The 12,382-nt window shown below is 52.4% G+C and overlaps 2 protein-coding genes across 3 annotated transcripts in view; both read left to right on the forward strand.

Moving 5' to 3' along the window:
* LOC147059761 (tryptophan 5-hydroxylase 1-like) overlaps positions 1–1,522 on the forward strand; it is a 3,715-nt gene extending 2,193 nt beyond the window's left edge. The window contains exons 9-12 of the mRNA XM_085907217.1: positions 322–448; positions 510–605; positions 928–1,061; positions 1,221–1,522. Coding sequence (XP_085763343.1) covers positions 322–448; positions 510–605; positions 928–1,061; positions 1,221–1,431 — 568 coding nt within the window. The 3' untranslated portion in view covers positions 1,432–1,522. The remainder of the gene's footprint in view (positions 1–321; positions 449–509; positions 606–927; positions 1,062–1,220) is intronic.
* A 1,773-nt stretch (positions 1,523–3,295) lies between these two features.
* On the forward strand, positions 3,296–10,699 carry LOC147059762 (CD81 antigen-like). 2 transcript variants are annotated; one of them, XM_085908618.1, is made up of 8 exons: positions 3,296–3,497; positions 6,415–6,529; positions 8,496–8,593; positions 8,674–8,748; positions 8,837–8,959; positions 9,192–9,290; positions 9,603–9,686; positions 9,767–10,699. In XM_085908618.1, the coding sequence occupies exons 1-8, from the start codon at positions 3,432–3,434 to the stop codon at positions 9,827–9,829; spliced, it is 723 nt and encodes a 240-aa protein (XP_085764744.1). In that variant the 5' UTR covers positions 3,296–3,431; the 3' UTR covers positions 9,830–10,699. The 2 variants fall into 2 exon arrangements, with proteins under 2 accessions (XP_085764744.1, XP_085764745.1); XM_085908619.1 differs by lacking the exon at positions 6,415–6,529.
* The last annotated feature ends 1,683 nt before the right edge of the window (positions 10,700–12,382 follow it).

The following is a 12,382-nucleotide window of genomic DNA, read 5'->3' on the forward strand; positions in this document are numbered from 1 at the left end:
CCCCCGGGCCTGGAGTTTGACGTTGCTATGGGCTAGTCTGGAAAACCTTTTCATTCTGGTCACTGAAGACCAAATGGTCTGACGGTGGGCATGTAAAAAAAAAAAAAAAAAATAACAAACATCCATCCATGAGACTCATCCCAGACTATGAACCATCTGAAATGTTTCCAAAATGGGCTCGTTGAAGTCTCTTCGTTGTCTGAAGAAAGTTGTCTTCCTCCCTCCGGGCCACAAAAGCATCCTTGGGCACATCAGCTGGTTGTTGCTGACGTCTTTGTAAATGCTCCGCTATCTATCACGTTGTGCTTTTTGTGGCGGCAGGGACACGTGCCACGAGCTACTGGGCCACGTTCCGCTGCTGGCCGAGCCCAGCTTCGCGCAGTTCTCGCAGGAGATGGGCTTAGCGTCGCTGGGGGCCGACGACGACGCCGTGCGCAAACTGGCCACGGTGAGCGAGCCAACCAGCGAACCAACCAACGCGCGGCTCTCTCAACCTTTTGCTCCACCAGTGCTACTTCTTCACGGTGGAGTTCGGACTGTGCAAGCAGGACGGACGACTTCGCGCCTACGGGGCCGGCCTGCTCTCGTCCGTGGGCGAGCTCAAGGTAGCGCCGAGGCCGCCGCCTACTTTGCGCTTTGCAAACCTTTCCCCGTTTTCTTTTGTACTCAAATCGGTTCTCAAAAGAACCATTTCGTGTCCATTTTTTATCATTTGTTTGTTCGTTCTTTCTCTTCTTGTTGTTTTGTTGAATTTGCCTTCCTTCACGACTTTTTGCTTTTCAATTTGATTAGTGTTTTTATTGACTTTCTTGTTTTCACCTTTGTTTCGATTGCATCGTCATTCCCTTCCATTTTGCTGCGCCTTTCTTGGTGTTTGGATTTTTGCTCCTGTTTGTAACTTTGCGCGTGTGCGTCTTTTGCGGCGAGCACGCGCTGTCGGGCGAGGCCGAGGTGCGTCCCTTCGATCCTCGGCTGACGTGCGACGAGGAATGCGTCATCACCGCCTTCCAGAACGTCTACTTTGTCACCGAAACCTTCGACGACGCCAAGAGCAAAATGAGGTCGGGGGGGGGGATACGTTGAGTCCGCAATATGTGTAAATAAGACTTCCTACTAGAATTTTTTTTTAAAGAACATTGTCGTAAGAACAAGCAAAATCTTCGGCTAGTTACTTGATGGTGAGCCTTTTTGCAACTGCTCGCTCGCTCGCTCGCTCGCAGGGAGTTTGCCAAGCGCATCCGCCGGCCCTTCTCGGTGCGCTACGACGCGTACACGCAGAGCGTGGCCGTGCTGAAGGACAGCGGCAGCATCCAAACTCTGCTACGAGATCTGCGCCACGAGCTGGACGTGGTGGACGACGCCCTCAACAGGCTGGCCAGGCGCAGCGACGCGCAGCGCCGCCCGCCGCCAACGCCGCCCTGCGACGCGTGAGCGAGCTTGTGCTAAGGCCAGCCGGAGACGTTTCATGAACATGCAGTCTTTGTTGGAAAAACGCGAGACAATAAACGCAATCATGATTTGTGTCTCCATAATGCTCTGAACTTTGTGCGACTTTCTCAAGAAGGTCAACGCTATTCTCTGCTGAGCTTATGACGCCATTTGTGGTTTGTTCTGCCAGCGTCAATGTTGTCATGTTTGAAAGCTAAAATGAAGAGCCACTTGCGCAAATGCTTGTTATTAAGAGCACCTTTGCTGACTTGACAGGTGTGACGAGCCCCAACACGTGGACAGCTTTAGATTCATTTTGCTAACTGTCTTGATTTTAAGCCCCAAATCAAAGACAAACACACGTTTTTCTCAACAACTGTCTTGATTTTAAGCCCCAAATCAGAAACAAACACACGTTTTTCACAACAAAATACATGCCAGCCAGTTTGGTTGGCGCTAAGACAAAAAGGCGACCGTGCCACTTTTGGACAACACGCTGCTTGCTGCCAAAAAAGGCTCGTTCGCTCACCTTCCCTCAACATCGACCACAAGGCAGTCCGGCTCGGTCACCTGTGGTGGAACAGTTGACCCGGGATCGCACTCGATTCGTGCTCTGTGGGACTCGACTGAGCGGCCCCGTTCCACATGGCGCAATCCGCCATTCAAAGCGGGCCAATGTCGTAGGACCGAGGACGATCCACCCACCGCTCTGCGTCGAGAGCGGCCCCGTTCCACATGGCGCAATCCGCCATTCAAAGCGGGCCAATGTCGTAGGACCGAGGACGATCCACCGCTCTGCGTCGAGAGCGGCCCCGTTCCACATGGCGCAATCCGCCATTCAAAGCGGGCCAATGTCGTAGGACCGAGGACGATCCACCGCTCTGCGTCGAGAGCGGCCCCGTTCCACATGGCGCAATCCGCCATTCAAAGCGGGCCAATGTCGTAGGGCCGAGGACGATCCACCGCTCTGCGTCGTGCGGAAGTGTGAGAGAAAGGTAAGGTGCATTCTGGGAGCTCCCTTTGTCTCGGGTCTCCGCAACCGACTGTTGCGACACTGTGGCACTTGTGACGTAAGCGTCATTTTTACACCGAGACTCATTGAGGATGGCTCGGGAGAGTCCGGATAACAATTTCAACCCGATGGAAATTGGCTTCATGCATTTGAAGAAACGCTGCTCTTTTAGAAGGGACAGACAGTGCATGATGGGAATCGTAGTCGGAGCATCCGAGCTCTCGCCGAGCAGGCGGGGGCGGGTTCATACGTCACTTCTTTGTTGCGTAAGATTGTTTTTTTTTGTTGCTTTGTTCCTTCGCTTGCTTGAGGCTTGACTCCCACTTCATTGAGAGATTAAACACGCGCTCCTGCAAGAGGATCAACAAATGTGGGCTCAAAACACATCCATCCATAAATGGGAAGAACGTGGCCCCATGTGACAGGAAACATAAAACGAATCAATGTGTCCAAACGGGGAAAAACCACAAGAAACTGCTACTTTGGCTGTGTGCCTGCGTGCCTGCGTGCGTGCGTGCGTGTTGGAGGCGCGAGCACCTATTGCGGTGCAGTCTGGGAATTGTAGTCAGCCAGCGCAGTGTGTGTCGCCAATTTGGGCCTTTAAACACCTCCATTAACAGTCCGAAGAAAGAAGATCTAGTGGTGACAATTTATACAGCACAGAAAACGAATACAATCGCGAGAACTCGAGACGTGAAGCAGAAATGGGCGGAAGAGAAGAGACGTCATCCACGAGCGATTCGATTGGGAGAGGCGTGCCGGGAAACAGCCTGGCGTCGCCCCCCTTGTATTGGTTGGAGGTTCGGGGAGGGCTTGGTGGGAGGGTCCAGGGGACTAGAGGAGGAGGACGGGGTCTCGGGGGAAGTTGCTCGCGTTGGGTGTTGTCTTCTTCTTCTCCTTGGAGTGTGGAGCGTGGAGCCGTCCGTCCGTCCGTTCGTTTCGTTTCGCCGCCGTCCCGTTAAGTCAAGTCGTCTGTCAAATCTCCGTCAGCATGGGCGTCGAGGGCTGCACCAAATGCATCAAGTACCTGCTCTTCTTCTGCAACTTCATCTTCTGGGTGAGCGCTTTAACCATGATGTGTGCGTGCGTGCGTCCGTGCGTGTCTTTTTTTTTTTTTGAATGGCCTCGTTGTGCCCCACCCGAGCACCCCGTTTTTCTTTTTCTTCTGCGGGTGCGCGACTCGACTCGACTCGACGCGACTCGGCCGGCCGGCCGGCCAGCGCATGCACGTCAAATCCGCCACACCGCAAGCGCGTGGAGCCCCGCTAGGCGAAAAACATGTTCCGTTGTCGAGGGGGCGCGAGACTTTGGTTTAGCCTGATTCCCAAATTCCGCGTGAACGCCACTTAGCGAATTTCAAATGTCGCACTCCGAGTCATCGTTTTGTCGACGATTTGTGATCACGCGCCCGCCCGCCCGGCCGCCCGCCCGGCCGACTGCGCGAGTCTTGTTTTTCTGTGTGTTTATTTATGAATTGGTGGTTTCCATCTGCCGCGCCAATTTTCTGTCTGTGCGCGACTGTGTTTTATTATATGTGAAGTGTGTGTGTGTGTGTAAGATGCGTTATTCGGTCCTAGCCTTGGCATGACACAAAATGCGATCTGTGGGTTCCCCGTGACGCCGCCGCCGCCGCCACACACGTCTGGCCACGCCCACGTCCACCATGTTAGACGTTGAAACATTTAGTTTGCCGCTCGTATGTGAGTCGAGAAATTGGATTGATACTCACACACAAGTCAAGTTGATTGAAATAGCCTCCAGACAAGTGTGAAAGGGCTTCAAAATGGACCATTTTCCCTCAACAACGGTACAAGGAAAAAGTCCCCCCCCCCCCCCCAGAAAAATGCAAATGACTCAATGTCATTCAACTTTGAAGCAGGAGCAGTATTATTTGGTGCAAAAGCAACTTCAAGGCTTGTCTTTCTAGCTGGCATGTGCGGCTGTTTCATTTGTTCACGCCGACTGTGACAACTTTGTGCTTTTGTGGTTCCGTTGCCATGTGGAGCCCACGCACATGAAAAGATTGGAATAGTCGTCACTGGGATTTTGTGGGTCTTCCCACTGAGTCAGAGTGAGTCCTTCTTTCCACACTGTGTGTGTGTGTGTCTGAGAAAGGGAGAGAAAACATTTGTGAGTGTTTGATGTATTCATTTTGAATGAGCATGTGATTTTGCTGAGCAATTAAGCACCGTTTTTGTTAGTAATCGTGCAAGTGTGTGTGTGTGTGCGTTTTGTGTCAAGTCCAATTGACGTAATAAGAACGGAAATGAACAATCGCTGATGAGCGAGGCCACTTTGCGCGCACGTGGGAAGCTCAAGTGGTCCGGCGGGCTCACGCTTGACGCCGGATGTCTTTATCTCTGGTCAAAAGGAGCCAGCCCAGCCAGCCCAGCCAGCCAGCCCAGCCAGCCAGCCCAGCCAGCCAGCCCAGCCCAGCCAGCCCAGCCAGCCACCTTCAATGTCAGACATCAAAGTGAAACATTAACGAGAGAGCCGGCCGCCAGAAGAACATGAAATCAAAGTCCAAATAATTGCCAAAAGGAACGGCAACTTCCGGGCATATTTTCATTTCGTTTGCAGCGTTTCGTTCAACTCTTTCAGGTCCAATTGGAAGACATTACAAAGAGAATCCATGTATCGCTCGCTCCTAATTGTTGAATTCTTTTTCCTTCCATCCATCATCCATCCGTTTTAAGAAGGTTGCTTTTTCACTATCCGCCACTAGCCCATCTTTTCACCCAAATTCAGTTGGGACAAACAAAGGGGCGGGGCGGGGTGTCGCGGGGCGGCCCTTCCCGTCCGTAATGGCCGCATTTGCCCATTCCGCTAAAAGGATAGAGCAAATGGCACACTTGTCTCCTTCTTGAGTGTTACGCTTCCGTTTGGTACGTCCCCGCGGAGAGCCCGCTTTGGAACCAGCCCGAGTAAAAAAAAAAGCAGCCATCGGCCAGCCGCCCTTCCCCTCCCGATTTGTGCTTTTGACCGCCAAGGAGCCTCGGATGGCAAAATGCGTCGTCCGCCCGTTTGCATGCCCGTCCCACATTCGAGCTTTTAGCGTTATTAGCTCCGGTTTCCATAAATCACGGCCGGGTGGACACTCAGAGACAGAGAGAGGGTTAAGAGGTAGCCTCGCTATAGGGGGGAGGGGAGGGATCCGAATGGGAAGCCGCCCGGCCGGCCGCACCCCATCCCCCCGCATTCTCCTGAAACACAGCCCAGCTTGGTCATGTTTGAAGCAGCCGCACTCCCATTGGCCGGCGCCGGCTGGCCCGCCATTGGCGGAGCTCTGGCGTCTCGGGGGGTGTTTCCCCACCTTTCCACTTACGTTCGCTCCTATACCCAACCAGCCACCCACCCTTCCCAACCGCCGCGCTGTGGAATGTGCGAGCAACAGATGGTGGAGCAATCAGCATGTGTTCCACGAGCGTCGTGCTCTTCGTGCTCTTCGTGCCGCTTGGTCAAGAAACCAGCCGCTGGCTGGCTGGCTAGCTGGCTGGCTGGCCGGGTCGCTGGCTGGCCGGCTCGCTGGCCGGCTGGCTCGGGTGTTTCCAAAACTCCCGAAAGAAGGCAACTTGGAAAAGTAGAACGGGACAGGCCAAGTATCCAACATTTGCGCTGCTTAGCCTTCAAGCGTTTTGGGTGCAATTTTCGATCCACATATTAACTTTGCTTTTCCGGGCTCATCGCGGGACCCTTCCCAAAAAACAAAAATGGCAGAAAACACCAAACATGTAGTGGCTTTCTGCTCCATCCTTTACTGCCTCTGGTGCGTCTCTGCTCTGCTCTGCTTTGCTCTGCTGTGCTCGCGTGCGTTGGTCGCCGCAGTTGCCGGGCAGCGGCCGACACGTTTGACGGAGCGCCGCGTCGGCGTTTGCGGCGACCCGGCGAAAACAACGTACAATGCAACCTTTCTCACCACCTCCTTGATTGAATGTTGAAATTTCCGACACCGTTCCACTTTTGCTTTCTTTCAGCTGGCCGGCTGCGTGATTTTGGGCGTGGCCCTGTGGCTGCGTCACGACCCGCAGACCAGCAGCCTGCTGGAGATCAACTTTGAGGGACAGCAGGCGCCCGACACCTTCTACATCAGTACGTCCGTCCGTCTGTCTGTTCGTCCTCCCTCCCTCCCTCCCTCTCTCCCTCCCGCCCCGCCTCAAATGGACATCAACTATTGATGGAGACAAACGTGACATCCAGACGCTCACTGACGTGAAAGGCGGCCAGAGCGCCAGCCTTTGAAAGCATCCGGCTTTCACCCAACTTTTGACCACCGCCGTCAGCGACAAGCCCTAATTCACACAACGGCCCGTCCGCCGGCGCCAGCCACATTGTGACGCGAGTTGTAACGTTAGCGCCGCCGGGACGCGGCCGGCAAGAATTATGTGGCTTGCTGTGATTGTGACCCCCCAGGGCTCCAGAATGGAAAGAAGGACTTTTGTTTGAGCCATTTTTGTCGTGGCATCTCGTGATGGAGGAAAGGCCTCGGCCGGTTAGGGAAAGCCGAGGAGCGAAGAAAAGGCCTCCCTCGTCGGTGTCGGAAAAAATTCCTCACTGGCCGGCCGCGCCCCTCCCCCTCCCTTTCTTCCCCATCTGCTGGTGGTTAGCATGCGAGTCACGCTGTCTCGCGCCTGGATTTTTTTTTTTTTCTTCTTTCCCTTCCCCTTTCTCCTTCTATTTCCTTCCCTCCAGCCAAAAGGCTCCTCCTCCTCGTCGCCTGTCAACGATGGCAGCGGAAGCTTGGCACATCTGCGGCGCCCAAGTAGTCCGTCTGTCCGTACCCGTGTTAGCGGTCGTTCCGGGAGATAGACGGCTCCCGCTCCAACATTTGATGAGTCACAAATTCCTCTGGTCATTTCCTGCGCAGAGCCGCCACTTTGAGGCTTTTCGCCAACCTCTCGAGAGAATTGGGTCACGCGCTCAGAGCACTTTGCTCGCCTCGTTAGTGGCGACGGGGGAGGAAAACAAAAGTCAATATGCTTTCCAAGCGTGGAGGATGTCCAAACTGTGATACAAGGGAAGAAGGAAAGCAGGTCACGCGCCCTCTGAAACCATTTGCTTTGTAGCCGTCAATGAAAAGCAAAAACTTATGCTTATGCTAGCCGTCCATTCATTTTCAAAACTTTCGCATCACGTGACTCCTTTGTGTTGATAACGGCGTCCCGTTAACAGAGGCCCGCTTTCGGCGGAGGTAGGCAAAGTGAACGTCACGCAAAGGTGCCTTCAAAAAGACAACAACAACAACAACAGAGAGACAGACGCCCGCGGCGTGGAATAACAACCGGCGAGCAAGGGGTCAACTCCGCTTTCTGTGGACTATTTCTATTTATTTGGAGTGGCCAAAACACATCCAGGAATGATGAGCCAGGCTAAAAAGTGAACATCTGTTTTCAAAATAAAAGCCAGGACAGGAAACGGGAAGCGACAGAAGCGAAGGCATTGTGTCCTGTAACAATGGCGGGCGAGCTAATTGTGGCTAGCGCAGCACATCTGGAGGCGACATCAAGCGCCGACATTATTTGCCAACGGTTCAGGGTGAAGACTTTTGCGCTTGACGACGAGGCTCCGTCTTTGCGAGCTAGCAGAATTAGCCACGGGCCGGCTTCTCTGTCATACAACGTGAGGTCTGGCCTTGGCCGATTGGCGTAGCGGGCCGACCAAAAGCAGATGGCGGCGGCGGTGGGCGGGCGATTAAATCAAGCTGGACAGGAAAGGACGCTTAAGGGAAATGGAATTATGGCAGCTATGAAAGATGGCGGCCGGCTGGGCGGGCTTTTGGCCAAGGTATTGATTTAGAAATGCGCATTAGCGCGAGTGGCTCTGCGGACGGATGCCGCAATTGAATTACACGCCTGACGATGCCGGCTAATGACCATGACCGCACTGACATCATGGCAACGCGTCCGAGTTGAATTGAAGAGAAGGGCTGTCCAACCTGTCTGCTTTCAAGCATCATCGCTCGCTCGCTCACTTCCATTTTCTTTGTGGCTGAAAATGTCACCCCGACGGAGTGGCCCGGAAATTCCTTCTGAGAAACAGGCCAAATATTGTTTTTCAGGCGTGCACGTTCTGATTGCGCTGGGCGCGGTGATGATGGTGGTGGGTTTCCTGGGATGCTACGGCGCCATCCAGGAGTCGCAATGCCTGCTGGGAACGGTCAGTCGTCCGCCGCCGCCGCCGCCACCAGAGCCGCGGCGGCGTCCGTGTTTACGCTGTGCTCTTGTGCTCTTGTTCAGTTCTTTGCCTGCCTGGTCATCCTGTTTGCCTGCGGAGTGGCTGCCGGAATTTGGGGCTTCATGCACAAAGACACGGTAAGGCCACGTGAGCTTTCTGGCCCCCGGGCCTTGGCTTTGACACCGATGCTCTGATGCGAGCAAGCCTTTTCCCACTGCGGAGCAGGTTTCCAAGGAGATGATCAACTTCTACGACTCCATCTACGACAAAGCCATGACGCAGAGCGTCACCGCTGACTCGGAGAAGAAGAGGGCGGCGGTCTCCGTGCTCAAAGTTTTTCACGAGACGGTACCAACACGAGCGCTGATCTAGCCGTCCGTCCGTCCGTCCATCCATCCTGTCACAATGTTGAATTTGTCACATTCCAATGTGAACCTTGCCACGTTTGGGCGCGATAACATCACGGCCAAATGTCAAATGAGCCAAGTGCCTTGCTAAAAACAGAACAATGATAGAGTGAAGTCTTTTTTTTTTTTCCCGGAAGGGAGGAGCATCTGCTTGATTTAGTCTTTCTTTCTAGCTGAGCTGCTGCGGCAAAGGTCAAGGCACGTCCATTCTGACGCAATTCACCGACTTGCTGGGCGTCACCGACCTCTGTCCCAGCTCCGGAACTTCCATCGTGAGTTTGAAGTTCACTCCACAAGTTGGACTGTTGTTTATTCCTTCTTTCTTTTTTTTTCAACTTTTTAGTTTTGCTGGTAAGTTTTTAAAATACATTCTCTTGATCTTTTTCTTGAGCTGGGATGTGGCTAAGGCATATTTTGTATTGATTTATTGACTGACATGGTTCTATTTTAAAAGCCTTCCTTGACGCACGTATTTTGAGGTTAACGTCCAACTTTCAACACATTGTCATATATTGTTTGATTTCTTTTTTGTTTCCTTTGGACTGATGTTGTCCTTTTCATTGTTTTGGGGGGGGGTCTCGTAGAGCTGCCACACCCGCATCACCGAGCTGTTCTCCGACAAAATCTACCTGATCGGCATCTTCGCCCTGGTGGTCGCCATCATCATGGTAAGTGGAGCGTGCGGCTGGCTGTGCGGGCGGGCTTTCGTGCGGGCCCCGGTAACAATGTTTTGTGCGTACGTGCGCAGATCTTCGAGATGATCTTCAGCATGGTCCTGTGCTGCGGCATCCGCAACAGTCCCGTCTACTAGTCCTACCCGGCCCGGCGTTCCTCTGCCGCATTTAGCTTGCTGGATTCCCGCATGGCGGCGTTTTGGTGGCGCCTTTTATTCCCCGCGCCGGAGCCCACCTAACCCCGAGTCGACCTAACCAAACGTGTAGCTACGCAACAGTATATCTATCCTCTTTTTGAAAACACAACCCGGGTGCCCTCCTCTGGCAGAAAGTCTTTGCAATTTGAAAGTCTTCTTTGATGTACACCCTTCCTGGCTCATCAGCGACAGAACGTGGGTTTCACCAAAAACACCAGTTTGGGACCAATAAGCGGAGAAAAGGAGATTGTACTTTTGCTATTCACAAATAATCTGATTTGCGCAGTTGAGGAGGGCACATGGGTTGTTGATAACATGTTGAAGTTGTTTTTTGTTCACCCCCCCCACTGTTGGATGTATAAACTGTGTGTAAATATATATATATATAGATATTAACCGTGCTTTTTGAGCGCGCGCATGGATGTAACCGCGCACTGCCGTATGTTGGCGCTCTCTCCGCCACGTTGACTCGCTTCCTGTCTGACTTTTTGGGAAAGCTGGAACCAAAGTCTGGATGCTGTCCGCATGCATATTTACGTGCGTTAAAACATTGGAAGAAAAAAAAAAAATCAAAACGCAAACGACGCTCTTAAAACGATGAAGTCGATGGGTGGAAGCGTCAGGCACGGGTGTCCAAAAACCTTTCGTAGTTCCAGAAAGAAAGTTGATCAGGATTCCCCAAAATAAAATAGTAACTCCTCCGTTCTTTTTCTTTCAACTTAGCGCCTCGTTTGAAACGTTGTCTGCGAGATATTTTGTAAAATAGACAAAGGTTACGAATAAAACCAAATGTCAAGAGCAAAAATGTAATTTGGAGATTTTTGCCTGACTTTTTTCTGCAATTCTGAAACCAAGTCAAAATGAGGATTTCTGCTCTCATAACACTGGTGGTACGTCTTTAGCACGTTGCCCAACTTTTTGGAATCCAAGTGCTAATGTGATGAGACGCAAGGTAAAGGTCACTTTTACGACATCACTTTGGAAAATACTGCCAATTGTTTTGTTTTTCCTCAGACAATGGGCTTGACAAAAGCAAACACCCGCATGGCTAATGTTACGCTGAAGAAAAAGATTTGAAAAGGTCGTGTTGCTGACTGCTGTAAGATATTTGCTAACGCTAATGTAAGCGCCTTTTTTCCTCTCCAAAAGTGGTGACCTGTTTTTCTAAGCCATGAAAGATTAGACTGAAAAGAAAAGAAGAGCAAAGTTACCGTGTGTTTCTGCATCTCTCGAGAAAGCTGCAACGCCCTTTGGATGCCCCTGCCTGAAAGTTGACTTCAACATATTTGACCAATGGAGATTGTCCATCCATCCATCAAAGTGTTAGCTTTGCGCTGAAAGCCATCGTCGCTAATGTTGCTCACCGGTCGGTTCCGTCCGTCACCCTCGGCGAGCCGAGCCAAATTGGACCACCACGGCCAGGTCCTCCTCAAAGTGTCTCGTCGTCATGGTTGTCGTCTTTCCACTCCAACGTACTAATTAGCTGAGGGAGGCCAGGCCTCGTTTCTCCTTTGTCTGGTACGTCGTGAAGGAAAGGGTGAGGCTGTGGGCGGGGCCACCGTCCCACAGGCCCCTCCCACTGCCGCCCGCCCCGCCCGCTCCTGTTTGCCCGAGTATATGAGGGATTCATTAAATGTCTTTTACAGAGAAACTTGGCCTTTGTCTGCTTATTTGATTGATAATGTTGTTGAAGCGGTCGCCAGGGCGCACGCACGCAAACAAACAACGGGCAATTTGTCGCGCCCGTGCACGCTTTGGGGAGAACACGCGGGCGGACTCCGTACGGGAAGGCTGGAGCTGGAGAACACGCGGGCTGGAGCAGGAGCAGGAGCTGGAGCAGGAGCTGGAGCTCCCCTCCCCTCCTCTGAGCCACACGGACTAACCAATGCCACCTCTACTTTATTCTTGTGCCCATAAATCATTTGTCACATTAGAGTCTCCAAAAGACCAGAAAGATATTTACTGAAGTCAGGAAAAGTCGCTCATATTTATCAGTGGCCGCTTTTGACCGTAAAATCCCCAAGAAGGCTGAGCGTGACTGAGCGTGACTGAGCGTGACTGTCTGGCCACTGCGGTGGCCTGGCCCTGGCCATATCCGCTCGGCCAACGAGCTTGAAGTTTGCTTGACGTCTTTGAGCGGCCAAATGGGAAACGCCTTTATGTGGGTTACACATCCATTTGTGCTGGAAATCGTCATTGTGCGAGCATTGACGTCATCTCAAACGTGCGTGAGCGCAAATGACACTCTAAAGAGGACAATGTTGTTGAATGACTTTAAGAAAATGCCAAAGACAGCCAAGTGGTGGCTTCAGCTATGACTGTCTCCACTTGCAAGTTTGGGGGAGGCACAAACTGACACTCAAGTCAACTTTTTCATCTGAGAGACGCCAAAATTCCGAGATTTGAGTGCGCATCAGGCTGCCGCCGCTAGATGGCGGCAGCGCACTTCTCAGCCTCAATTGACATCGGTTCCCTTGCAGTTGGTGGGGCCTT

The sequence above is a fragment of the Syngnathus leptorhynchus genome, chromosome 3 (assembly GCF_054491065.1).
Source record: "Syngnathus leptorhynchus isolate UIUO chromosome 3, UIUO_Slep, whole genome shotgun sequence".
NCBI lineage: Eukaryota > Metazoa > Chordata > Actinopteri > Syngnathiformes > Syngnathidae > Syngnathus > Syngnathus leptorhynchus.

What these genes read in the sequence shown, in the direction of transcription:
- LOC147059762 (XM_085908618.1), top strand. Translation starts at nt 3,432, where the DNA reads ATGGGCGTCGAGGGCTGCACCAAATGCATCAAGTACCTGCTCTTCTTC. An exon ending in TCAAAGTTTTTCACGAGACG is followed by an intron (nt 8,960 to 9,191) that starts GTACCAACACGA and finishes CTTTCTTTCTAG; the next exon opens with CTGAGCTGCTGCGGCAAAGG. An exon ending in CCAGCTCCGGAACTTCCATC is followed by an intron (nt 9,291 to 9,602) that starts GTGAGTTTGAAG and finishes GGGGTCTCGTAG; the next exon opens with AGCTGCCACACCCGCATCAC.